Source organism: Gadus macrocephalus, chromosome 20 (genome assembly GCF_031168955.1).
Source record: "Gadus macrocephalus chromosome 20, ASM3116895v1".
In the NCBI taxonomy this organism is placed as follows: Eukaryota; Metazoa; Chordata; class Actinopteri; order Gadiformes; family Gadidae; genus Gadus; species Gadus macrocephalus.
The window spans coordinates 13,812,082-13,840,040 of record NC_082401.1 but is presented as its reverse complement, the minus strand read 5'-3'; the positions used below and the strand labels follow the sequence as shown (position 1 = coordinate 13,840,040).

Below are 27,959 nucleotides of genomic sequence, written 5' to 3'. Positions count from 1 at the left end.
CCGGGCGCGGCTGCGGAACGTCTCAGCAGCGTCCCAGGAGCGGCTCGCTGTGCCGCAGCGCTATCATTCCGTAGCATTCCTATTTTTGCCGCAAGCCGTCGCTGAACCGCGTCAATTTCAACAGAGCAGATCGAGCAGGCCAGGAAGTGAAAAAGTAAAAGCCATAGAGCATCCAGTCAATTTTCAAAATAAAAAACAATAAATAAAACACCAACATTATTACGTCATGACCGGTGGCACCAGGTCAGCAGTCAATCAATCAAAGGGTCTCAAATCATAATTTTTATAAGAACAATGCCAGAAAGGACAAAGCCTGGCATTTAATTGCAGTAGTTTTGGGAGTGGAAGGTGAGTACATTAGGTTTAGGATTATCGCGTGATCTCGCGTGAATACGGCTGGCTCGCAACGCACGTTGCGCTGCCGTAACGCGCCCGGTGGAAATGCAAGCAGGGCAAAGTCGCGGCCAAGACGTGCCACAGCCGTAACGTTGCCGTAACGCGTCCGGTGGAATCCCCGGGTTACCCTCACATAGCCACTAGGAAGCAGGACCGAACATATAAGCCGTAAATACTGTACATAGCCACAAGGGGAGCAGGACCTTACTGAAGGCTGCAATAGCTACTCCATCCACAGAAGGCAGCACCTTTAGACAGGTGGGGAAGCCGAGGCTAATGCGTCACATAGGCCACGCCTACTAGGTATTTAAATAGGTCCGGAAGCAAACAAGGGCAGAAACATCCAGTAGTCCAGACTTGCGGGGAAGAGGTATTGGCCAGCTGGTTGTTGCTCGCACGCACGCTCAATACAATTCCCCTTCTTTTGCTTCATACCATGCCGAAATACTTTGACAAATAAAGAGTTAAAAGCGATCCGGATTGGACTACTTTCTTCAAAGAACGCAACACTACTTACTATTAAATGAAAAAAACTAATATATGCATTCAATTATGTCGATTGGAATGTTTTTATTTAAATATAACTTATTAATGAAACCTCCACACATAAGCATTCCCAACAATAACAGCTTTAACATTTAAGACTTTTTGATTGAAATATTTTTTGATATTCCAATCAACAAGTAATGTTTGCCTTCCATTAAAAAAAAAAAAAAAAAACTGAAGCCGGCAAGAACAAGAAATAAAAATAAATCATTTGACTTATCACATTCAGGACTAAAAGTAAAATAATACCCAAATACTTAGGAAAAAGCACAACTTGTTGACATGTAGCTTATATACATCCCACAAATCCACTCAGCTATGCAAGAAATATGTTTTAATACTTTAAATGGGGATTTCATTAATAGCAATATCTTCTGTGCCATTAAAATTACGCTGAATTATTATGATACAGACTTCTTACTATGGTATTAATTACAACCATCCTGTATTCAAACATTCCCTGATGTATCCATAGTTGTGACAATAATTCCCTTAACGTCAAGAAAAACAGAAGAGATGTCCGATCCAGAACATACAGATACATAACCACAGAGAGAAGAACACAGAAAGAAGCTTCCTACATTTCTGTATCCCGGATAAGTGTGTAAGCACAGGTGAGATGGACGAGCATAGGAACAGGACGAAGCATGACATTCAGCAGCTCTTTAAGAGCAACCACCACTTGTTGTTTTCTTTTCTGCTCTCGCTAACGACGTACGGCGAATATTACCCCAGTCGCTTCCCCTTTAGGACTTCACAAGCTTTACCTCCTAGGCTTTACCTCCTAGGCTCCGCCCAGTTGCTCAGAAAGCGTAACAGGGATAGTTAACTCTCCATAGGATCCAAGAATTCTTCTTCTGTGATGGCTTCCAGCCTCTTCAGGACACCGTCGCTGCTGGCAGCCGGGTAGTCTGCTATTGGCTGGCTCCGTGCAGCGCCCTGGGCAGAGGGGCCCTGGGCAGAGGGGCCCTGGGCAGAGGGGCCCTGGGCAGAGGGGCCCTGGAAGGAGCAGCACAGGGTCTGGAAGAAGGGCACAAGATGGGTGATGGAGGGCAGGGAGCGCTGGCGGAGGAGGGGGAACTCCAACGGTTCTGTGCACGATTCCTCCACCAGCCCGTTGGACACCTGAAACGACAACCAACAGAGTTAGGGTTTTGCTTTTCGCTTCGCACCTTACATGAAGCTCAGCGGGATGCTTTCGGTGAGCTCACCCCATGTCGAAGCTGCATCCCCTCCAGTATTCTAAGAACGTGCGGTTTGCATTCCTGCTCTCCCTCGAGGAGTGCGTTCTCCGGCCCACTGTAGCGGTCCACGTCCACCTCGGGGACGAAGGCCCAGCGATACCTGTGTGCAGATGTTCGTTACCGGCACGTCACACGCTCGCTCGGCCAAATGAAACATTCAGACTTTGGATCTCAAAAATAAGAATTGACGCCCGCTGCAAGATTCTCGTCGTTGGATGAACCCGCCTGTGGCTCTTACATTTGGAATAGGGGCATCTTATCTGGAGGGAAAGCAAGCGACGTATCCAGGAACTTGCAGGCGGACAGATACATGTCCAGCTCCTGCTGGGGAATGTTTGGTGGATTGTTCCGGGCCAGGGCTCCACGCACCACCTTGGAAAGTCTGGGGGGGTTTTATTGTCATATGCACAACAATTACAGAGCAGTCACTGGCAATGAAATTCTTTAGACTTGGGCTCCTCTAACAGTGCAATATAAGAGAACGTAAAGGTATATGAGAAACACAAGTAGGAATGCTGAGACTTAAATAATAATAAAAAAAACAACATTCATTTGAATGTTCATCGAGATACGTTTAATTAAAAATGTCAATGGAATAAGAGAACGACACTGCTACGTACTTGGAGACCTCGTTGTCTGACTGCAGGGCTTTATGTAGACGGGAAAATATTCGGATCTGAAAAGAAATGGAAAACAAAAACGTGATGCTTTTGTGTCTGCGTAACTTCATGGAGAACCTAGAGGTAATGCTTTGGATCGGCAGACCCAGGTCAGCTTCTTACCAGCTCCGTGACCATGATGGGCCAGAGGGAGGTGAGGTGCTGCGGGGAGATGCGCAGCAGGAGAACACGGAACATCAGGAAGGTCTGGGCGGAGACGGCCGGGGTCTGAGCCACGCGTAAAGTCTCACTCAGCCGCTCTGAGGGGGAATGGTGACATGTGTTAAGATAAGGGTCTTCTAAGGGCCACGCGTAAAGACTCACTCAGCCGCTCTGAGGGGGAATCAGTGACATGAGTTAAGATAAGTGACAATTAGTAGGGTCTAAGTTCACACACTTACAGATCCCTGCCCCCGGCAACACGATTGGTCATAACTAATATGAAGCTCAAGAAAGCAAAACGCCCCATTCTACCGGATTGAAGCTACTCTGCTTGATTTGTGACACTACAACATAACACATGCATACCTTGAATCAAGGGCAGAAAGAGATGGTACTGGTCCACTTCTCCGCTGAACATTGCGAAAGCCTGTCGTTTCAGCAACATGGGCTTCTGCTCGGCACTGGGAAACAGTTTCAGAGAGCTGCTCTGCATGCCTGGAAACCAATCGCAAAGGAAAAAAAGAGAACTCTAGAACACGCTCCAAAACATGAGATGAGGTGCTGTGTAGCTCAAAGGAGCTCCCTCAACCATGTACTCACTCATGAGGTCCTTGAACATGGTCTTCTCGTGGGTCAGTAGGTGGTCAATGATGGACCTCCAGCTGGGGAGGAACCCAATGAAGTTAGACGAGGGTCTTAACATTAGCCGTTCCTACTGTAAAACAAATGTACTTATGGACTCACTGAAGAGCACAGGAGGCCTCCATGGTGAAGAACAGCGGGTCCATGAACAGCTCAAAGGCCTCCTTCCTCCAAGCCCGCTTGGTGTAGGCATACCCGCTGAGGCTGCTCAGCAGCTGGGCCCCTGCTCCAAAACTGGGCATGTTGTAGGCACTGACACAGAGAAGATCATGGTGAACATGATGACCATGATGAACCTGATGCAGGTCCGCAGCATGGCCCGGTGCCACGGAGCGGTCGACTTTAACTATTTTATCCTTTAGCAGACACTTTTGGTGCTTTTTTAGGTTCCTAGGGGTAGACAGATATAACCTTTCCACTGGGAGGTCAAACGCCCCTACTCGCCAACCTTAAACACTCAAGAGTTTTACCAAGTGGACAGTCAAACACGGGGCAGTCCCGAGCAAGGACACATTTTGGACATCTAAGTACAGTTAAGCCATGATGACATAACACTGTTCAACATACCGCAAATTCAGATATAATGCAACGTGCCGCGAAATATAATGCAACGCTCGCTCCTGGGAATACCGCGGTCATCGTTTTTGGACCCCAATGACCGTGTTATACCGCGGTTTAAGTGTCATGGGCATAAAGCTAAAATCGAAACAAGGTACCCAATTAGAGTGCACTTTTACAGACGCCTAGAGTCTGTGAAGGTGTGGGCAGCAGCGGCTACCTGTGGTTCTTCAGGTACGGGAACACATAGTACATGATCCTCGTGATCAGGGGGACAGCCTTCTCCTTCTCATCGCTGCGGTACACCATGTCGAGGAGCGGGGCCAGGATCTACAGGAAGGTCATTGGTGAACAGTACGCACAGACACACACACACACCGACGCACACCTACACACAGACACACACGCACCCGGAAACACACACACAGACACCTACACGAGCACAGACGCACACCTACACACAGACACACACACACACCTGGAAACATACACACACAGACACCTACGTGCACACAGACGCACACCTACACACAGAAACATACCTACACAGACCCAGACAGAAACACACACACAGACACACACCTACACAGACACACACAGAAACACACACACACAGACACAAGCACACAGACACACCAGCACCCAGAAACACACACACAGACACCTACACGCACACAGACACACACACCTACACAGACACACACACCTACACAGACAGAAACAGGCACACATACACACAGACACCTACGCACACACAGACACATCAGCACCCGGAAACACACACAGACAGCTACGCGGACACAGACACCTACACCCACACAGACACCTACGCACACACACACAGACACCTACACGCACACAGACACACACACCTACACAGACACAGACAGAAACAGACACACACACAGACACCTACGCACACACACACACAGACACCTACGCACACACACACAGACACCTACGCACACACACAGACACCTACGCACGCACACAGACACCTACGCACGCACCACTTAGTGAAACCTACCTCAGCCAGGAGTGCGAGGGCCTGGACGCTGTAGACCGACGGGGCTGAGGCAGAGACCATAGTACTGGCCTGGGACCCCACACCTGAAGAAGGAGACACACAGCAGGTTCACATTGTGAGAAGCTAAACCTTACATAGGTAGTTTGGGCTGTGGTCAGGCAAATTCATATCTATACTAAATCTAGGTCTGAGGTTCTGCCAAGTCTCAGGAGGTCCCAAGATGTGAAGTCCCGTTTAACTGTGATTCCGTGGTTTAACTACCAACCGAGCAAGTCCACTTCGGCATCTGGGTCGTCGGGTTCGGCGGAGTCCTCGAGTTCGGGACAAATCTGCGGTTGATTTTTGACCTCCAGGTTGCGGCTCAGCCAGCTGGTCTGCTCCAGGGACGAGCCTGCGACCCCCCCCACCGCCTCCAGCACCCGCTGGGTGACCTCCTACAAGGGGAGCACAGGGCGAATACAAGGTGAGCACAGGGTGAATACAAGGTGAGCACAGGGTGAATACAAGGTGAGCACACGGTGAATACAAGGTGAGCACAGGGTGAATACAAGGTGAGCACAGGGTGAATACAAGGTGAGCACACGGTGAATACAAGGTGAGCACACGGTGAATACAAGGTGAGCACACTGTAAATACAAGGTGAGCACAGGGTGAATACAAGGGGAGCACACGGTGAATACAAGGTGAGCACAGGGTGAATACAAGGTGTGCACAGGGTGAATACAAGGTGAGCACAGGGTGAATACAAGGGGAGCACAGGGCGAATACAAGGTGAGCACAGGGCGAATACAAGGTGAGCACAGATGTTCACTGCATTAATTTGTGTGATTATGTGAAAAAAATCTGTGCGACTGTGATGGCCCGATTCAGATCCAATCTGCGAGTCTCTGCGGGAACGCCAGTTCAGCTGTTCCTTTGACTGGGGGCCATCACTATATTTGATTTGTATTTTCGCTCCGTTAATTCGTCAACTATTAACGTTTTTTAATAAATAGTTTGTGTAGCCATCTCTGGCTGCGTGTTGTCCCAGGGAAGCCGGCGCATGTTGTGTACCTGACGTCGTACCTGGAGGTCTCTACTGTCTTTCTTGTTGTCCAGGTTGGGAAGCCGGTTCACAAAGTCATCGAGGATGCTGTGAAGAGACGGAAAAGGAAACCTTCGGATTCATTACATGCACCCGTTCACCTCAAGCGCATTTATATAGGTTTTTACCACAGCACTGTCAAATACTTGACCCTGATTGGTCAAAAACATGTCACGGGTGTGCATTCTTTTACAATAACAGGACACTCTGCCTTTAAACAGTTCTGAATTAGTGCGCTGCGAATCCAGCATGAAAACTATTTTCAACTACTGCTATCGACCAGATATGAATAATATGCTCAAAGGGCGGGAAAATAATACATTAATCCAAACCGCGTGGTAGTGAGCAATGGAAGAGCTAACAGTGGGTAAACTGTGTTAGTGAGCTATTGCAGAGCTAACAGGAGGTAACCGCGTGGTATTGAGCTACAGCAGAGCTTACAGCATGTTTCCGCACGGTAGTGAGCTATAGCAGAGCCAACAGCGGCTAACCGCGTGGTAGTGCGCTATAGCAGAGCTAACAGCGGCTAACCACGTGGTAGTGAGCTACAGCAGAGCTAACAGCGGCTAACCGCGTGGTAGTGCGCTATAGCAGAGCTAACAGCGGCTAACCGCGTGGTAGTGAGCTATAGCAGAGCTAACAGCGGCTAACCGCGTGGTAGTGAGCTATAGCAGAGCTAACAGCGGCTAACCGCGTGGTAGTGCGCTACAGCAGAGCTAACAGCGTGGTAGTAAGATATAGCAGAGCTACAGCGTGGTAGTGAGCTATAGCAGAGCTAACAGCGGCTAACCGCGTGGTAGTGAGCTATAGCAGAGCTAACAACGGCTAACCACGTGGTAGTGAGCTATAGCAGAGCTAACCGCGTGGTAGTGAGCTACAGCAGAGCTAACAGCGGCTAACCGCACGGTAGTGCGCTATAGCAGAGCTAACAGGAGGGGAGACGGACCCGAGCAGCAGGAAGTGACCGGGGGGAGCCAGGTTGAGCTGGACGGACTCGCGCAGGAGGCTGAGCAGAGGAGCGACGTTCTCCTGGAGGGTCTGAGGAGATAGACTGGAGGACAGGAATAGGAGAGGTGGAGGTGAAAGGTTAATGCTACACGTTACACTGATTGTTGAGGCGTGAATGAACTTCGAATGATTGTTCTCACCTCAGGACGTAGGCGTAGCTGAACTCTAGCATGGGGATGTCCACCAGGGTGCTCTTCTGATGGGGGAGCCAAAGAAAAGATAGATCAGGGATCTGTACGCTTTCAGTCAGTCAGTCTGTCAGTCTGTGTATCTGTAACTGCTCTGCTTGATCTGGTGTGTGTGTGTGTGTGTGTGTGTGTGTGTGTGTGTGTGTGTGTGTGTGTGTGTGTGTGTGTGTGTGTGTGTGTGTGTGTGTGTGTGTGTGTGTGTGTGTGTGTGTGTGTGTGTGTGTGTGTGTGTGTACCTGTTCTGCTTTGATCTGGTGGGGTTTCTTCACCACCTCCTTGACCAGGTGCAGGACGGTCTCCGGCCGCATGGAGCTCAGCGATTTCACCAGATCCACGACGATCAGACGAGACTCGCTGAGCACGGGCAGAACCTGGGGGAAAGAGCTCCAGTGAGATGTAGCCACTATCCTGGACCCACAGACAGAGGCTTTACTAGCAGTGACAGCACAGCTCCATTGGTCTACACAGGACCATGAGGGCAGAACTTGAACACACAGTAGTCTATGGCATACTATTTAATCCTTGCTCACTTTTTAATGAATTGAAATTGTTAACCAGGACCTTGGAAATATATTTTACGAAGGCAAACCAACGAATGTGTACCAAACTAAAGGAACAACTATTATTGGCTTTGTTTGAGAATCACTTTCCTTCCCATTGATTCTGCCATTGCCTACCGTGAGCCACCTAAAGGCCATAAGAGGAACTACATGCTTGTCTCTACCATGAGCCACCTGAAGGCCGTTAGAGGAACTACAAGCAAGTCTCTACTGTAAACCACCTAGAGGCCATTAGAGGAACTACATGCTAGCCTCTAGCGTAAACCACCTTAGAGGGATGCTAGTCTCTACCGTGAGCCATATGGAGGCCGTTAGAGGAACTACATGCTAGTCTACTGCCTGGGCTTCACAAAGAGACGGTTCCTACCTTGTTCCTGTGTCTCCTCTTGGTCTTCCTGCTGAGCCACACCGAGCCAACAGACGCCATGATCTGGACCCCGTACTGGTCCGTCAGAGGGATCAGGAACTCCAGTATGCGTTGTCGCAGGATCTAGTATTTTAACACAGAGAATTGACACAATAAGCACTGAACTCGTCCTGTACGCCACGTGAGGTCCAAAGGTAAACGCAACGGAACGGCAGCGTGCAGGAGCCACGCACCTTGGTGCTTCTGAAGTACACGGAGGAGGTGGCCTGCCGGCTGCTCTGGGCCCCCTCCGAACCCCGGCCCACGGTCTCCTCCCGCTTCAGCGCCGCCCACAGCAGCGTCATGCTGCTGAGCATGTGGGGCAGCCCCTCCAACACTGCGCTGCGCGCGTTACGCAGGTCGGCAGGATCACACGCGGTCAGGGACTGGAGGGAGGAAACGGAGGAGGATTCAGAGGGAAAGCGAATGTAGGCAAGCATGTACAAAGTGACCCCTTTGTTGCTAGGAAGATTGTTTACGTTTTTGTTTCTCTATTTCCATCTGCAATTGCTTATTCATGAGTTTTTGTATATTTTCTGTTGATGTGGAAATGTATATTAGAAAAATAAGAATAGTGAATCCTTTCACAGTGTACGCGTAAAAAGAGCCCTCATGATGTTTGAGTGAGTGAGTGAGTGAGTGAGTGAGTGAGTGAGTGAGTGAGTGAGTGAGTGAGTGAGTGAGTGAGTGAGTGAGTGAGTGAGGGAGTGAGTGAGTGAGTGAGTGAGCGAGCGAGCGAGCGAGTGAGTGAGTGAGCGAGCGAGCGAGCGAGCGAGTGAGTGAGTGTCTCCGTACCCTGTGGTCCAGTAGACAGTGGTGTGTGATCGTGGTCAGGCCCTCTAGTAGAGTCAGAGGATAGTCGGGAGCTATGTTCTCCTTCCTAGTGCTGAGGCTGACCGGAGAGAGAGAGGAAAACCTGAGTTGAGTTTATCAAGCGGAGTTAGCTTTACCATTCATCGTTTAAAAGTAATTTAATGACAGGGATGGAGCAGGGACGGGCTAAAGGAATACAGAATCCATACAACATCGAGCCATGCGACGGCCACGTGTCGATCGGCCTCAGTTCGTCCTGAGCCTGGGCGCTCACCTTTGGTTCACCTTCCCCCCGTCGTGCTCGTGCACCTTGACCAAATCGTCCAGGTTGACGCAGATCTGGCTGATGATGGGCGCCAGGATGATGCCCAGCGAGCGGCCCAGGAAGGGCAGGGAGGAGCACAGCAGGGACACCCAGTGGGGGTGCATGGCGTAGCCGTACTGCGGCTGCAGGGCCCTGGCCGCCGCCGACACGAACATGCCCTGGGCCGTGATGGGCTGGTTCTGGACGTACTGCGCCGCCTTGATGGACTGCTGGAAGAGCACCGCCGTCTGCCACTCCCTGGCCAGCGGCGTGCTGGCCGTCGGGGAGTCGCGGGGCTCCTCCGGCTGGCCCGGTGGACCCCCGGCCGGCGAGGCGGCGCCCCCCTGGGCGATGCCGTTCTCCAGGGTGATGAGGGCCTGGATGAGCTTGAGCAGCTCCACCTGCAGGGGGTACTGCTCCTGGCCGCCGCCCCCGGCCCCCAGGTTCACCAGGCTCTCCTCGGACAGCCCGCCCTTCTCCCCCAGCATCTCGGCGCCGCTCGGCGCCGCCCTGTCGCCGCCCCCCCGCTGGCAGACGTACATGGAGGCGGACAGCGAGAGCAGCGCGTACTGCTGCACGCGGCACTCGGCCAGCAGCCGGCGGATGGGCTCCAGGCGGGCGCCGTTGCCCCCCTGGCGCTGCTGGGCCACGCTGCCCAGCTGGTTGACCAGCCGCACCAGCACCTCCGCGCTCTGCACCTGCACCTCGCGGTTGCCCTGCAGGTCGTGGGGGCCCAGGCTGAGGTAGGACGGGTAGTGGGAGCGCAGGAAGCGGAGGCACAGCGACATCAGCAGCTCCAGCAGCAGGGACGGCGGCACGGACGGGGAGGAGGCGGGCGAGAGCAGGCGGCCGTAGAAGCCGCCGCCGTTCTGGGCCTGCTGGTGGCGCTGCAGGAGATTGGAGACCAGGTTGAGGTGCGAGGCCGAGCTGGTGTCCAGCGACGTCAGGGAGAGGGCGTCCACCAGGGGGCGCTGGGCGCTGCTCCGGAGCAGGCTGGCCAGCAGGCCCAGGCCTTGGAGCAGGCGCTGCCAGCCGCCCGCCTCCGAGTAGAGCAGGGCGTGGCGGAACAGCGAGTCGATGGCCTCCCTCTTCTCGCGCTCCTGCTTCAGGAGGCGGGACCTGGCCATGGCCTCCAGCTCCTGGTCGTCCTCCTCTTCGCTGGACAGCGAGTCGGACACCTGCGTGCGCTCCGACTCCACCCGCCGCAGGCCGTAGCCCGCGCCCTCCTCCAGGCTGCTGCGGAACGGCCCGGAGCTGGAGCTGGAGTTCTCCACGGAGACCTGGGCGCCGCTGGTGTCGGCCGAGTCCGTGTGCTCGCTCTCCGGCTCCGCGTCCTCCTCCGTCGAGTCCTCCTCCGCCGTCGCCACGCTCTCGCTCCGGGAGGCGGGCGTGGCGCCCGGCCCCCTGGTGGCCTCCGGGTCGCTCTCCAGCAGCCTCCACAGGGCCTCGCGGTCCACCAGGTCGGTGCGGCCCGGGGCAGCCTCCCCCGGGTCTGCGGAGCTCCTGGTGGCGCCGCGGCTTCGGGAGCTCAGCGCCTTCAGGTTCCCTTCAGAAACACAAGCAAGGGGACGACTTTAGGGAATGGCTGAGGACTATTCTAGACCACTGGAGTAAGAGAAAGCTTTTTCAGAGGAAACTAAACCAAGTTAAGGAACGGTAAAAGAGAGGAACTCTCATCTACGATTTCAACAAATGTCAACAAATAAGCACGACATGATAAAAGGTACTGTAGGCAAGATTTAAGATTGAATTACATTTATTTGATTGTAATTGGATAGAAATGTCATAGTTTTCCATCAGCTATTATTGAGTGAAATAATAATAGTAATAATAATGGATTGAATATATATAGCGCTTTTCTAGACACTCAAAGACGCTTTACAATGAAGGGGGAACCTCTCTCACCACCACCAGTGTGTAGCACCCACTTGGGTCATGCACGGCAGCCAATCTGCGCCAGAACGCTCACCACACACCAGCTTGAGGTGGAGAGTGAGGGAATTAATGAGTCAGCCAATTATACAGGAGGATGATCAGGGGGCCGGATTGAATGAGCCTGGTTGAGCCAGGACACAGAGGAAAGCCCTGCTCTTGTAATGTCAAATGTCAAATGACAGCTCCGGCAGATTTCGGACCATAAGGGCATCTCTTACGCGATTAGTTTTCGGGAATCTATCGTGCCTTTCAATCACCGGTTCATGAAATTCAACCTTTCTCAATAGTGAAGCCTCGTCGGGAGAGAGACCTCCATCCTTGTGCTCTCTTGTGCTCTCTCCCTCTTTCTACTCTGGGCTGGTACAGCCCCTCTCCTGCGCGCCACACTGACCCGCTGTGAGGTTCTGCTTGACGTTCTGGATGGAGCAGCGCTGGGTGTCAGGGTGCAGCAGCAGCAGCAGGATGGGCTCCAGGACGCGGATCACGTCGTCGAGGGACAGGGCCCGGACCAGCCAGCACTGGGCCGCGGCGCTCACAGACCCGTCAGAACCGCCCAGGCTGTCCAACACCACGCACAGGGACCTGCGACACACCCCGCCCGCCAGTTAGAACCTCAGGGGGGGTTGAGCGACCGCATGGATGGCAGTGACGCAACAGGAAATCATCTGGGACGGTTTTGAAGCAACAGAGTCCCAGCGAAACATTTATTATCATGCAATAGCGAAGGCTTTCTTAAACGCTCATGAACATGACTACAATATTTGCTCATTGTTTGATGATTGTTTGACAGGGCGTCGAGGACAAATATCTAACACAAACAGCGAAAGCAGAACACCCGTTGTCATTACCGCCTGAGGTAGATGAGAAGCGGAACAAATTGACTGGAACGAATCGACCACGACGAGTTCTTTAACTCCCTCCACCGCGCGCCACCGTGACTCAGGGCCGACCTACCTGTCAAACGAGCGGTTCAGAGACATGACCCTGGTGCTCTGCATCTCCCGGGTCACGTGCCACAGAATGGAGAAGCGATGGAGGGCCTCCAGCCTCACCGCCTGCGGGGGGGCAAACACCAGACGCAGCCGCTGTCAGTTCAGACCCGAGGCCTGTGTGCTCTCCCCGCTGCACCGGTCGGGCCAGTTTGCCCGACCCAGTTTCATGGGGAGCACACGACCTCGAGGCGCGTCGGAGACTTCTTCAATACGTGGAAGCTAAATTCACATTTGCATTTGATTTTGCTGACGTGTTTATCCAAAGCGACCTAGAACCATTCAATCACACATGCACACGCCGACGGCGGTGTCAGCCACGCAGGGCGACAGTCGGCTGGTCGGGAGCAGTCAGTGCGAGGCGTCTCGCTCAGGGACACCTCGACACTCAGCTAGGAGGAGCCGGGGATCGAACTAGCAACACACTAACCTGCCGGTTACCAGTCAACCCGCTCTACCTCGTGAGCTACCGCCGCCCCGGACCTGGCGGCCTCCTGAGGCCTCACCTTGTCTTTGTGCAGCAGCGCCTGGCAGATGGTGTCCTCACAGACGGAGGCCGTCGGGGCCAGGCAGTGCAGCCGGTAGTACAGCTCCACGCACGAGATGTGCTGCTCCCTGCGCTCCGTGTCCAGCTGGCCCCAGAGCACCGTGGCCACCCGCTGGGGCCGCAGGACAACAACAACAACAACAACAACACAAGAACGACAACAATAAATGAATGCAAAAAGAACAATGAGCTGTAGATTTCCTTCATAAATCGACACCTTTTCATTCATAATGTTGTGAATAAAAAAATGATAATCAGGGGAAAAAGTAAATGGTAAGTATCCCAATCTGTATGCACTGATTTGGAGATTTATACCACAGCTTTGTGTGAATACTTGATCCTTATATGCTGATATCTGAGCTCTGGTGGGAACTTTGCGTGTGAGTGGAATAAACCATTCCGGGGCGGGAATGTACGACGGGGGCGACACAAAGCTAGAGTTGTTTACCCCCCGCATAAGTAGGTTATTGTCTTGGTTTATTCCATACGGGTTGATAATGGGAGATACCAAAACTTGAGAGGGGGAAAAAAACCATAACAGCTAAAAAGGGAGGGGGAAGTTCCACCTGATAGAAGTTGGTCTCCTCCTCGACGCGGGCCAGCGTGGCGGGGAGCACGGGCGGCACCGTGACCATCTGGAGCCGTCCGCTCAGCGGGTTGGAGTTGCAGCTCTGGTAGCGCTTGTGTTTGTCCTGGATGACCAGTGCCAGGGACTGGGAGTGGTTGACCAGCTCCAGGAAGGACGCGATGGCTGTGTGCTGGACGCCGTAGTCCCGGCACGAGCAGCACAGGATCATCAGGGAGCGCAGCCACACGGGCAGACCCTCCTCCCGGTCTGCGGAGACGGGAGGAGGGCGGGTGAGGAGCCAGGGCTGAACGCTTAATCGAATTCAGACCAACATCGCGATTAAAAAATTAAAATAATTACATTTGTTACTCCTCCTAACTTGAGATCAATAAGATTTCTTTTTCTTTTTCTTTTACAATTCAATAAAGATGTTATAACATCAATTCATTCATCAATTCATCTCAATACAGGCCTGGCCTAAAGGAAAGAGCAGTTTACATGTCGAATGATGTGTTAGTCATACTATATGATTATTTCCCCAAATCGTTCAGCCCTATGAGGATCCTACTGTAGTCGTTTTCTTTGTAATGTGCGCTCAGGCCACCACCCCTGGATGCATAACGATGACACAAATAGATGGACGGTATGTTTATGATCATACAAAGGCATCGGGCGGTTCCAGCGCCTCGTCGACATCTCCATCGTCCCTGACCGGGGCCTGAGCTCACCTGGCTGGAGGAACATCTGGGAGTAGAGCGCCTGGGTCTCGCCCTCGCTCAGGTACACCGGGAAGGTGGTGCACTCCAGCAGCAGGTGACAGGCGGCCGCGAAGGCCTGCCGGCAGGACTCGGAGATCTCCGAGCGGCTTCGCGGCATGAAGCCGTCCGCCCAGGCCGTGCCCCCCGCCGCCGCCGCCGCCGCCTTCTGCCCGCTGGAGCTCAGGACGATCTGCGAGGCCTTCTGGCCTGAAGAGGCGTGAGCTGGAGCTAGGGCTGGCTGCAGCACCTCCTCCCGCTCCTCCTCCTCCTGCTGCTCTGGGACATCCTCCACCTGGACCAGCAGAGATCTGGACGTAGCGCGCAGGCAGAGGGGTGTCAGGAATAAACCACAATAATGTACCTTGGCGGTGGTAAGCCGCCTTGGCTTCGCCTCGGCCACATCCAAGCACCCTTTGTTCATTTCCATTCACGGGACAGCCCGTCGTCGTTTGATCCACCAATCCCACAGCTACAAGCAATGATTAGATACGGGTTTTCTTTCACCAATATCGTTTGTGGAAAATCAATCGATTTAAAATCTGGGAATTTAAATATTTGAGGTGTTGTTTTATTGAAAGGTTTGAGTTGGCCCCAGAGGCTGAGGGCAAAGTGCCGCTGGGGCCTAAGCTTCGATCCAGCTGATCTACAGGGCATATACTCTTCACGCCTCGTCACCTGGTGGTGATGAAGGCCAGGATGTCGGTGAGGTGCTGGGTCATGGTGTCCACGCTGCCACCCTTCCTCCACACGTCCTCGCCCTCCTTGCTCAGACGGGCGCGCTCCGAGGCCTCGCCCGCGCCGGCTCTGAGCAGCTGCTGCTCGGACGGCGAGGCGCTGACGCCCAGCCCGCTGTCCTCCGAACGGAGCTGGGCCAGGACGCCTTCGCCTGGCTCCGCCTCTCCTTCCCCTGAACCACCGCTGAGCTCCGCCTCCTCCTCCTCCTCCTCCTCCTCCTGGGCAACAACGCCCACCTCGGCGCTGCCCTGCCCCCCCTCCTTCTCCGTGCCCTGGGGGGGAAGGAGGGGGGGCAGGGGGGTAAATCGTGGTTAGATTTAACCACGAAAACAAAAACAAGCGGTGAGCTTGACGATGGAGGTCTTTAGACTGGGTAGCCCCGCCCATTCTACCGGCGATTCGAATTCGCCCTGCGGAAGGGTCCGGAGAAGAGCAACACATTTCTTTCTAGTTTCGATACGTTTTCGCGGGAGCCAATCACGAAGCTGGCTCCTCGCTATTGGCTGGTTGGATACAACGACGACAGGGAAGCGACGGCAAGCAGCCAATCGCGAGAGGCGTTGATCACGCCTCTTGTGCTGAAGAGAATGACTGCAGCCTCCCCAGACCAGCGTGCAATCTATGATTGAGCTTGGTCTGGCAATAGCAAGACCAAGCTCAATCATAGATGGCACGCTGGTAAGCCTTGCTACGAGCTGTACTCACCTCAGCCGGTTCCCCGGTGAACTCCTGCGGCTGGCAGTCCGTCTCCAGAGCAGTGGCCTCGGCCTCCAGGTCCATGTAGGCCACGGGCATCTGGATCTTACCCAGGACCTTGAAGCAGGCTCGCAGGCCCTGGGTGAGCTCCACCAGGCCCACGGCCGACATATTGGCATGCAGGGCGGCCAGCATCTTACCCAGCATCTCAGGCAGGAACTGGGACTGGATGTCCGCGTGCAGCTCCTGGAGGGGGGAACTCTTTGTTAGTAAGGAGAAATTCGGATGTCACTACAGGAAAAACAAAACTATTTATATATTAGTGCTGTCAGTTAAACGCGTTATGAATGGCGTTAATGCAAACCAATTTTAACGGGGTACATTTTTTTATCGCACGATTAACGCAATTAATTTAATTTTGTTTTTTTTGGCTCAAAACAAAGAAGCAGTAGCCTGACTACTATGTTCAAGGCAGTATGTTTGATTGTTCATAGTTTAATTGCACTATAGGCATTTTTTTGTATGGTCCTGTTTTGATCAGTATATGCCAATGTTGTTTTTAATAAAAAAACATTTGCACAAGGCAAGCCGATGCACTTCTCCATGTTGATAAGAGCATTAAAATGAGAACAATTAATGGGGCATAGAAATTTTCTTGCGATTAATCGCGTTTACTCGTATTTTAATCGTGAGTTAACTATGACAATAATGCGATTACATATTTTAATCGCTTGACAGCACTAATATATATATAAACTATATTTATAACCAGTTGTCTTTTCATTGTTATCACCAAACATTAGACAGAAGTGTCTTTAGGAGTCATGTTGAGTCATTACTTCTCGGAGATATTCTCTGTTAAAAGGTACGCGCGTGTATGTGTGTGTGTGCGTGTGCGTGTACGTGTACGTTTGCACACGTGCATGCCGTCGACATTTACCAGGGGCAGGACCTCGAGCAGGAACATGATGAGGGTGGATATCTCCGTGACGGTGGGAGCGGGCCGGCTGCCGTCCTGCCCAGGGAGTGGAGGAGCGTCGCTCTGCTGACTGCAGACAGAAGACACCAGACATGAGCCCCAGCGCTACGTTGGGATGCTAACCCGGTAGCATTCATCTGGGATCCAGCCGTCCCACTCGGCTATGGCGGACCTTCTTGGGGGGAGACCGCTCAGAGCCTCGGCCGGAAGGCAGCAACTGTTTCATTGTGCAGATATTCTATCAGAATGAAAACCATTTGCGAGTGAACAGATTCCACAAAAGGATGCTATTACGGGTATTTCTGCAGCGGCTTCCAAACAGCTATGGGAACGTTTTGTTCTTTTATTTTGTTTGCAGTCAATTATATGCATACAGATCCCCGCCTTCAGCGACAGGATTGGATTAACCAAAGACCAATCGAGTTAAGGTGAAAACGCCCCGTTCATTCCCAGCTGGGGACTTCATCTGCAGCCTGATTTGTGTGACAAGCAGGAGACATGGGGGTCAAGACATGAGCGTACATCAGGAGACATGGGGGACAAGACAGGAGCGTACATCAAGAGACATGGGGGCCAAGACATGAGCTCACCTCCGAGGACATATGTGTGTGTGTGTGTGTGTGTGTGTGTGTGTGTGTGTGTGTGTGTGTGTGTGTGTGTGTGTGTGTGTGTGTGTGGGCGTACCTCAGCGAGCTGCAGAAGTGGCGGGTCATGTGGTCCCACAGGAACACGCTGTCCATGGAGCTGACAAGCAGGTTCACGGCCTTGATGATCTCTGACGCGTTCTTGTTCTCCTTCATTTTGCTGCCGCACAGAGAAAGATCCCATCTCAGAACGGCTGCCTCACTTCAACCCCCCTTCACGTCACTGAACGCTTCAGATCACTCAACCATTCAGATCACTCAACCTTTCACATCACTCAACCTTTCAGGGTTCATGTCTTGATCATAGAGACCATCAACAGGATTTAAGTTGAGCGTTTTTGCTCTGTGAATTTCATCAAATAGCCAACCGTGTTACGAACAAAGCTCAGTCCATCCCATCATCAACCCTCCCTAAATAACACGAAACACACACACACACGCAGGTGTGTGTGTTTCGTGTCACCTGGCCAACTTGTCCGCTCACCTGGCCAACCGGTTTCCCGCCAGCCCGGAGCCGGAGAGGCGGTCCTCTCCGATCATCTCCCGGCAGTAGCTGTAGAAGGAGCGCACCACCTCGAGCAGCAGACTGCTGATCACCACGGGGCCTGCACACCCAGGGAACACCGTCTCCCATCATGCTGAGCAGACACGGGCGCCAGTGAAAGCGCTACAAAACGAACTTTCTTCATCTGCATCGTGGTGAGGGTTTTGTGTATATTCTATACACGGCATTATTTTATTCCACACATATATTTTTTTGCTCACGTCAACTATGTTCTTTGCCAGTGTTATTACAGACACTTTGTTATAGACAGTATGTACAGAAGTACATACAGGAACCACAACCGCCTCATCCACATTAATATGGATTGGAGCAAGGCAAGACCGAATTAAATCAAGTGTCAGATGACCTTTCCATGTGACCGTATAGAACCAATGGGGTTATTCCCCATCCTGACCTGACCCCGGCCACCCAATGAAAACCTCTCCTGGATCAGCCATCTTAGATGACACAGACTTTATTATTTATTATTTAAAAAGCCCCTCTATGGACGGGCATTGGAAATGAGCTAAAGCTCCAAATGCTATGATGCTTTCTGCTGGATTGTGCACAATCCACAAGAGCTGTATCTGTCCCTATCAAATAAACCCGAACTAACTAACTAACACAGTGTATGTATACGTTGTTTAAACCAGTTGCTAATGACATGGTAATCCTTATTAAAGTAACAACGGACACAAACAGTTTCAAATTCAACAAAAACATGTAAAAATAGATATGCAAACATTGGCCTGAGGGAAAACTTTCAGCCGAGGTCCCAAACCGTTCCCACGTAGGCCTGCTTTGCCTCCGAGCGATGCTTACACGTTTTATGTGTTGACAACTTAGTTAAAGCCACAGCCTTAAGTGGGTCGGGGTGGCTATAGCCTTGGCTGGATTTGACTATGCACGGAGCTGTCTGTGTTGACCGTAGTTCTGTTTACCTATCTCGGGTTTATCCAGTAGGCTGACGATCACACGAAAGGGCCGCAGGTAATTCATGAGGGTCTCAGGGTCCCTCTGGATGTCCTTCTGCTTCAAGATGTTCACCAGAGCCTGAGGGAGACAGCCGACCAAACACTCAGTGTCATCACACACACTCAGCACGCACTCGCCGCCACAAAGACACCCAGATGCTGGGTCCGTGCGGCTGGGCTTCACCCACCTGAATAAGAAGGTCTCTAGAATGGAGCGTGAAGTAGAGGTCTTCTTGGTCCTCGCTGCTGATCGGCTGGTTGGAGGATGAAGATGACGACCTGCCCCGCTTGGTGTCGGTGCCTGGGAACAACAGAGCATTATTCCCTCTTCCTACGCAGATGGGAAAGGCTGCGGAAGTGGGTGAGGCAGATCAAAGACCCTGCCCACACGGGGTGTGAATCCCTCTGTACCCCACGTCTAAACACGGTTCTGATTTGTGGGGTGAGTGAGTGTTAATGATTGAATCTGTTACAGAGTGAATGAATATGTTAGAGTGTGAGTGAGTGAATGAGTGAATATATTAGAGTGAATGTGAGTGAGTGAATGAATATGTAAGATTGTGAGTGAGTGAGTGAATTTGGTACAGAGTGAGTGAATGAATATGTAAAAGTGTGAGTGCATGAGTGAGTATGTAAAAGTGTGAGTGAGTGAGTGAGTGAGTGAGTGGGTGGGTGGGTGAGTGAGTGAGTGAGTGAGTGAGTGAGTGAGTGAGTGAGTGAGTGAGTGAGTGAGTGAGTGAGTGAGTGAGTGAGTGAGTGAGTGAGTGAGTGAGTGAGTGAGTGAGTGAGTGAGTGAGTGGGTGAGTGAGTGAGTGAGTGAGTGAGTGAGTGGGTGGGTGGGTGGGTGGGTGGGTGAGTGAGTGAGTGAGTGAGTGAGTGAGTGAGTGAGTGAGTGAGTGAGTGAGTGAGTGAGTGAGTGGGTGAGTGAGTGAGTGAGTGAGTGAGTGGGTGGGTGGGTGGGTGGGTGAGTGAGTGAGTGAGTGAGTGGGTGTCAGTGGATGAGTGGGTGAGCAGCAGACCTAGGAGCCAGGTGTACAGACGGCGGTTGAGGGACATGTCTCGGCGTAGCAGGGTGAGCGTTGCCGCGGAGACCACGGTGACCATGTCCTCCCGGCTCATGTTGATGCTGCTCTTCTCTTCGTCCTGTCGACACAGCCGAGAAGAGGACAGTGAGCACGACACCAGCGCCGAGCCGGGAGACCGGACTGAGACACGCTAAGAACACGCTAACGAACAGACAGCTTGCTGACCAGGCACTCGTCGAAGGGGAAGAAGTGCAGCAGGATCTCCAGCATGTTCCTCTGCACCAGGACGTTGGAGTCCTGCAGGGCCAGGCACACCGACTTCACCTGCAGACAGACGGACAGAGACAGACGGACACAAAGACACGCAGTGTCAGCTCAGCAAACGGGACGGAAAGACCTTCATCGATCACAGAGGAAATGAGTCGGAACAGTTGCTCAGACTGATCCAGAAACCACAACACAGCAATATAATATACACACAACATACAGCAAGAATATACATATCAACTATCAAATATGCTTCTTACCACAATAAAAAAGAAAGCTAATTTGCTACTTAAGCTACGCAAGTCACAAAGAAGGGCTTACTATTACAAAAACAGAATGAAACATCTTCACCGGAGGATGGAATACACCACACACACACACACACACACACACACACACACACACACACACACACACACACACACACACACACACACACACACACACACACACACACACACACACACACCTATCAGTTTCTAATTTCAAAAGACAGACGGACACAAAGACAGACAGACAAACAGACAGACACAAAGACAGACAGACAGACACAAAGACAGACCGACAGACAGACAGACAGACAGACAGACAGACAGACAGACAGACAGACAGACAGACAGACAGACACTCACCACAAGGCCGTGGTTGTAGCCTAGCATGTAGCTCTGCTGTCGCGGCGTGGCCCCCCGGTCGAAGTGCGTGACGATGAAGAGCGAGGCGGGCAGCCTGACCAGGGGGCTGACCAGCACGCTGCCCCACAGCGCGCCGTAGAACACCTGCTGGCCCACCAGCAGAGACAGCCTCAGCAGCAGAGCGTCCGTCCTGCAGAGACAACCATCAGGACCCCCAGTACACACCCACTGGGAACCAGTATACCACTGGGGACCAGTACACACCCACTGGGAACCATCAGGACCACAGGATCCCCAGTACACACCCACTGGGAACCAGTTTACCACTGGGGACCAGTACATACCCACCGAGGACCAGTATACCACTGGGGACCAGTACACACCAGTACACACCCACAGTATACCACTGGGGACCAGTACACACCCACCGAGGACCAGTATACCACTGGGGACCAGTACACACCCACTGGGAACCAGTATACCACTGGGGACCAGTACATACCCACTGGGAACCAGTATACCACTGGGGACCAGTACACACCCACTGGGAACCAGTATACCACTGGGGACCAGTACACACCCACGAGGACCAGTATACCACTGGGGACCAGTACACACCCACCGAGGACCAGTATACCACTTGGGACCAGTACACACCCACTGGGGACCAGTATACCACTTGGGACCAGTACACACCAGTACACACCCACTGGGGACCAGTACACACCCACTGGGAACCAGTATACCACTGGGGACCAGTACACACCTACTGGGGACCAGTTTACCACTGGGGACCAGTACACACCCACTGGGGACCAGTACACACCCACTGGGAACCATCAGGACCACAGGATCCCCAGTACACACCCACGAGGACCAGTACACACCCACTGGGAACCATCAGGACCCCCAGTACTGGGGACCAGTACACACCCACTGGGGACCAGTACACACAACGTGGGGACCAGTGGCGGTGGGTCAATAGAGGGCGCTAGGGCGCCGCCCCTCCGTGAAATATTCACTTGAATATATCTGCCAACTTAATCAACTATTATCAATACGAAATAAATCAACAAAAATACATAGCGTTTATCCTTGTTTAATTGTGTGATATACTTGTCACTGTCAGCAACCATTTAAATGCGTCTGAACGTCTTTGGGCTAAGCTAGTTATTGGTCATTCGAAATAAGTCAGGGCGCCGGCCACGTTGAAGTCAATGTAGGCTCACTAACTTTTTGCTGTCTATCAAGCAGAGACAGCTTTTCATTGGCGCAAGAAAATTCGCCCTCTGGTCGCACCATTGTGCGCCCCAGGCCAATGGTATCGCTTTTTTTTTGTCAACACCACATGATTGGACAATTCAGCGAATCAATCAAAACAACTAAATGCAGAGAAGAGATAGATAGCTAACTAGCAGAGTTGCAAGCACTTTCCACCCTTTTCCTTTTCAAGCAATGTTATACTTAAAAGGAGCAAGTAAGTTACATATTAATTTAGTCTTTCGGCCTGTAGCATATTAACAAAATGAAGCTACTGTCCCATATTCCTAACTGCATTTGAAGTAGACATTTAGACTCACAAAAAATGGACGCTATTGGACAGTGATCATGATTGGTCTCAATATCAGAAAAACAACAATGGGTCAAATAGCAATGGCTGATGGAATGGCCATAGTAGGTCTGTATATGCAGGGCAAGCTTGTCCAGGCCCTGCAAATCAGGATGTAGGCTATGAATCTGAATGAATAGAAGGTAAATAGGTAGTGGCCATCCCCAAAATGCACCAGAATACAGGAAATCTAATCTATTAAATTCAATTTTATTTAGATTTTTGATCACCAGCCGCCACTGGTGGCGACCAGTATACCCACTGGGGACCAGGCTGGTCTGCTGGTCCTGGTCAGAGACAGACCATCAGGACCACTAGACACCCAGTATACACCCACTGGGGACCAGTACACACCCACTGGGGAGCAGGTTATGCTGGAGGGCTTATCGCAGGGCTATTCAACCTCCTTAACAAGTGGGCCAAAAAGGAAAACCATTGGTGGTTCATGGGCCACACATACAAAACTTATAATGTCAATTAATCTAATTAAGTAAATCGTACTTAAAGTAGTGTTAACTTAATATATATAGAACTGCTAAATGGAATAAGGCAGACGCATTCCTTTCTTTTTTACTTCTAATTGCATCATTATAACAATTTTTGACCTTACATATTTTGGACACGCAACCTCTTGCGGGCCAGAAAATAAATAAGAAGGGGCGTATTCGGCCCGCGGGCCGCTAGTTGAATAGGCCTTATGGGCATTAGCTATAAAAAGGATTTGAAGTCTGTGATGGAAAATCCAGCGGTTGTTTTCGTTGAACAATTTAAGCATGTTTTTTTTCAGGTTGCGTTATCTAGCCACCCCATCGGTAAACTAGTGTTATCTAGTTCCCCTTTGTTGTCCTTTTGTTGATCCATCTCATGTATATATCGGTTTGGTTAGAAAGCAGGAACCTCTGGCCTTAAGGTAAACATCTCCCTCCTTCGATTGTAAGGACAGTTGCATTGTGGGTAGGGGTGAAACGGTGTTCTGGCCTCACTGCTAGAGGGGAGACTGGTTTATGCATTAAATAGGTTATTTTCTACAACTATTGTGTGCTTTTTTTGCATTCAGAAGTCTCATCTGTCCTAGATGCAATATCTCGTGAAGAAGGTCCAGTACAATTCCGAGGAAACAACTGTGAGTGTGAGATCATTGATAGTAATTACAGGGTTTATTTTCTAATTTCAACATCTGAAACAAATTTGAGGAAGCAGTGAAGGGTGACATCCTCATTATTGTTTTGAGTGGTGCATCGCTAACGTTGAAAGATTAACAAAGGAAAGGACAAGCGGATCGACAGAACAACAGCACGAAGCATTTCATGAACGTGAACTACATGAACGCTGACGGGCAGACGGACGGAGCGACCGACGGGTTACCTGTCAAAGACCTCCAGGCCCTCCTCCATGCCGGGGAGCAGCCCGGTGATGAAGGCCTGCAGGCTGGGGAGCAGAGCCCTCTGCAGGGGCAGGTAGTACCGCTCGTACAGCATCAGTAGGACGGGCTTCACCGCCATGGCGGCATGGCCTAGCAGCGGGAACAGCCCAGAGCTACGAACACAGAAACAACACGCGTCATATTTACCCTGGCAACCGGAACATCAACACTTTTTTATTTTTATTTTTTGGTATTTTTCTTTACAAAAATGTCTTTGTCTCCCACAGGGCTAATTGCCTTGGGTGCTGATTAAAGGCATTATAAAATGGAAAGTATTATTAGCATTAATATTATCAAAACGATGCACCCAGTGAGACATTGAAGCTAGGGTGGGCAACATATTTCCGAAGCATTCTTTTCATGTTCAAGCAATCAATAAATAAATAAAATGCTCTGATTATTCGGTATACGTGGCTGTTGCAGGCCAGTGATAAGCCTGTCCAATCGTTTCAGTCGGCCCTAATGAAATGATTGGATAGCCGAGCTGTCTGTCTGTCTAGAAGACTACCTGGTCGCCCTCAACTCCTCCTCACACGAGTCTTCAACAAGGCTTACTCCCAACTACCTACTTTAACAATTTCTTCTTAAAGTAGGTAGTTTAAGAATTTAAGAATTTCTTCTTAAAGCATTTCTTGCTCTAAGAAGAATGTCAAAACTACGATCGATAAAGCCAACCGACAACATTCTGACGCCCTTGCCTGTAGATGAAGAGATCCTTGGCCAGCCATTTGGTCCCGATGATCTTGAAGATGACCTCGTAGGTCTCCAGGGCCTTGAGGTGCACCCCGCTGGGCAGGGCCGGGTGCAGGCACTGGGCCAGGCGCTTCCCGATGATCAGCCTCTTGGGCAGGAGGGAGTAGCGCAGGTTACTCTGCAGGGCCTGGGGGCAGCGACACAACCCCCCCGGGGGGGGGGAGAGAACACATCAGAGAGGCCTGTGGAGCAGGAACCAGACCGGGGCCCTACCGTCGGCGAGGTGGTGGCCCGGTGATAATGCCGCTGCGTGACATCATTAGCAAAAAATAACACTTCTTCAAAACCCAAGAGAAGTGAAACCCCCTTCTAGACATGACCGAGAAACTAGGAATCTCCCGCTGCTCTGAGAGGAAACAGAATCATGTCCGAAAGCAGACTGAAAGTGGAAACATAGTCCGAGGCACCATCCGCCTCCTCCACGGATTCACTCAAGCTGGGGACATACAGTATGTAGCTTACAATTAGGGGCATTTAGCAGGCGCTTTTATCCAAAGCGACTTACATTGGTTAATACACACATTGACACACCGACGGCAGAGTCAACCATGCAAGGCGACAGCCAGCTCGTCAGGAGCAGTTAGGGTTAATTGTCTTGCTCAGGGACACATCAACTAGGGGGAGCTGGGGATCGAACCAGCAACCTTTCGGTTACAAGGCAACTGCTCTACCTCCTGAGCTAAGCCGACCCCGCTTAGGATGTTAGGATCCTTATCTTCTTCATTTTCAATAAAGGGCTTCCCCGTACCTTGTTCAGCTTGCCCAGGGAGGAGATGAGGTCGGCCCATTCGCTGGACGACTCGAAGCTCCGCAGCGCCTTCTCGATGACCACCCCGTAACTACGGTAACGGTAGTCGTTCTGCAGGTCGGCCTCCTCGGGGTCCATGGTGAAGGTGGTGCTGATGGAGTCAGTGCCACGCCCTCATGCTCGGCACACCGGCGCTGCAGAGGGGATCACACACGCACCCGCATTCAGGGCCGAGGAGTGAGGCCTCCTGGACCATGCACACATTTTGGAGGAACCCTGCGAAGCACCGTCTCCGTGCCAGTATTTGTCTTTCTGTAACCCGTTTAGTACATCTCTTCGCCCAAGGTTTGTCTGCAGCAAACAGAATTAGCCTACTGGTCCATTTCCCTGACACGAATCCCTATGGAAGGTGAACAACACGATTTCTCAATCATGGCTCACTGTGCCACTTCGCCGTCCTGGCCGACCCTGACCTCTCCTCCACTCTGAAGCGAGGACACTTCTTCAGACGCGAATTGAGACAGAACAGAGACACGAACCCCATACCCACCTCTCTGGAGCGACAGGTCTGAGACAGCCGCTGCGGTGTGTAGACAGCCAAGAGGAGCACGCAAGATCGGATCTCAGAGCAGTAGCGGACAAGAACCTGTGATATCTGGGTAGACCTCAACGGGTGTAAGGGCCAGACAGGCTTACCAACGCTGGCCTGGTCTGCCCTGTCCCAGCCGGGGCTTCAGCAGCGTCTGTCGGGTGGGATACTAACAGGGCGTGGGCGGGGTGTTGAGGGAGGGTAGGGGGGGCAGGATTAGAGCAACAGGGACATCTGGACTCCATGCCACTGAGCCAGGCAGAGTGTCATCGCACCAAACCCCAAGCCCCAAGGAGCCCCCACTGCATGCAACCGCCCGGGCATCACAGTGTACAGGGCCCTGTAACTGAGCTAAAGGTGGATGATCATGGAAGGTCGTGGTAGATTGATAACAATACTATTCATAATCACAGGTGCACCAGGATAGAGATGATAAGTAAGTGGGGTTTGCTTTGTGTGTGTTTTCCTAATGAGAGGGCAAGGTGCAAGTTGAAAAGATATGGTAACACGGATATGTCCGCTGGTAATTGGTGACTTAAAGGAAAGGCTTGAATAAACAACACCCCCCCCCCCCCCCCCCCCCCCATTGTGGGAGGATCCTCTCCCACCTGACCGTTCCTCACGACACGATATCGGTTCTAGTTTGGGAGAATACTGCATGCACCATGGGAAACGGCGTCCAAAAGTGCATCACGTTTTTCAATGTTGTTAGTCCACCGCACTATTGATCGCAGAGTGCATTATGTAAGTCCCTAGTCACTGCGCACAGACAAGACGATTCCCCACACCAGGTAGGCCTGCGGTTACACAGAATACACAATTAGGAGTGCGATCTGCATCCAATTCTGTAAATCCGGTTTCGAAAAGCAAGGGCTTTGACCTGTTTTTAATTGTGACAGGTTTCATGTTTCAAAATACACACACCTACAACACAAGGTACACATGTGTAGATGTCACCACATTCTTGTCATACAATATGCTACTGAGAACATGCTTCTCTTAGGATGCAAGCATAAATATATACATATATATACATGTATATGTATATGATATGAAGTCATCGAGACATAAGAACTCCCAGGGAACAGCAGTTCGCTATAGGATGCAATGACTCACCACCTCCTGCAAAAACAACCACAAGATCTTCTCGGCTCACTAGATTCAGGCTCGTCCGGGTCCAGGGGTACAGCGGTGCATCGTGTACCCTCCGAGGGCTGGGAAAAGAAAGGCGTGCCTCGGTTATTGTTCCCAAAACACCTATCTCCATCCCTGGAGAAACATGGACAGCCTGAGCGCAACGGGGTGGAATCGAACTCAGCTGATTCCGACCTGACGAGGAACAGCTCACTTCCTGAATTTCGAAGGGGTGCCGCTCCAAAGCTTGCATCACAGAATAATATAGATCTTCTAACTTTCTGCATAAAGGTAATTAATATCTGAAATATTCTCCAGCTATTCATAGAAAATAAATTGAATACTTAATTACGTGGACGAAATAATGCACCTTGGTACGGGTTATTGGTCCCTATCTCTTTATTGGTATTGGTACAGTCCAGGATATGCGCTGTTTACAAACCTCTCACTTCGCTGTCAGATATTTGTGTATCACTGCGCCTGTGGTAGATGGCCGAACCGGCAACCCTCTGCACAGCACCTTTATTATTATAAAATAGAGAATTATAATATTATTATTTAATATTATTAATATTATTATAAAATTTAGAATTATAATATTATTATTTAATATTATTATATTCAGATATATTTAGAAAAATGTAACATTTTCCTTAACATAAACGAACGTATAAATAGTGCTAGTTGATCATGATGTAGCACTAGCACAGAAAACATAATTTCCTTGTTGGTCTGGGATTCGCTCTCGCTGATTGCTGATTAGACCGTCTAGCCGATGGACGGACCAATCGGACGCTGGCGTTGTTATAAGAG

The 27,959-nt window shown here is 51.2% G+C and overlaps 1 protein-coding gene across 2 annotated transcripts; it reads right to left on the bottom strand.

Moving 5' to 3' along the window:
- Nucleotides 1-946: 946 nt before the first annotated feature.
- dop1b (DOP1 leucine zipper like protein B) lies at nucleotides 947-27,340 on the bottom strand. 2 transcript variants are annotated; one of them, XM_060039247.1, is made up of 38 exons: nucleotides 27,129-27,340; nucleotides 25,424-25,617; nucleotides 24,621-24,802; nucleotides 23,865-24,035; nucleotides 20,891-21,080; nucleotides 20,217-20,315; nucleotides 19,986-20,109; nucleotides 19,155-19,267; nucleotides 18,934-19,045; nucleotides 17,933-18,053; nucleotides 17,489-17,608; nucleotides 16,766-16,874; nucleotides 15,835-16,071; nucleotides 15,070-15,401; nucleotides 14,365-14,702; nucleotides 13,635-13,903; nucleotides 13,028-13,180; nucleotides 12,487-12,587; nucleotides 11,924-12,114; nucleotides 9,568-11,143; nucleotides 9,276-9,372; nucleotides 8,675-8,866; nucleotides 8,442-8,564; nucleotides 7,751-7,885; nucleotides 7,467-7,522; nucleotides 7,265-7,369; nucleotides 6,288-6,366; nucleotides 5,500-5,668; nucleotides 5,235-5,317; nucleotides 4,428-4,537; nucleotides 3,752-3,901; nucleotides 3,608-3,669; nucleotides 3,374-3,502; nucleotides 2,969-3,105; nucleotides 2,807-2,862; nucleotides 2,425-2,568; nucleotides 2,154-2,286; nucleotides 947-2,067 (listed from the first exon to the last, which is right to left on the bottom strand). In XM_060039247.1, the coding sequence occupies exons 2-38, from the start codon at nucleotides 25,559-25,561 to the stop codon at nucleotides 1,768-1,770; spliced, it is 6,936 nt and encodes a 2,311-aa protein (XP_059895230.1). In that variant the 5' UTR covers nucleotides 25,562-25,617; nucleotides 27,129-27,340; the 3' UTR covers nucleotides 947-1,767. The 2 variants fall into 2 exon arrangements, with proteins under 2 accessions (XP_059895230.1, XP_059895232.1); XM_060039249.1 differs by having other exon boundaries at nucleotides 6,300-6,366.
- Nucleotides 27,341-27,959: the final 619 nt, after the last annotated feature.

Bases quoted from the DNA above. Each gene is read 5' to 3' on its own strand.
- dop1b (XM_060039247.1), bottom strand. From the start codon at position 25,561: ATGGACCCCGAGGAGGCCGACCTGCAGAACGACTACCGTTACCGTAGT. The intron at 21,081-23,864 runs GTAACCCGTCGG...TTGTCTCTGCAG, and splicing joins GGCCTGGAGGTCTTTGACAG to GACGGACGCTCTGCTGCTGA. The intron at 12,115-12,486 runs GTAGGTCGGCCC...GGTGTGTCGCAG, and splicing joins CTGAACCGCTCGTTTGACAG to GTCCCTGTGCGTGGTGTTGG.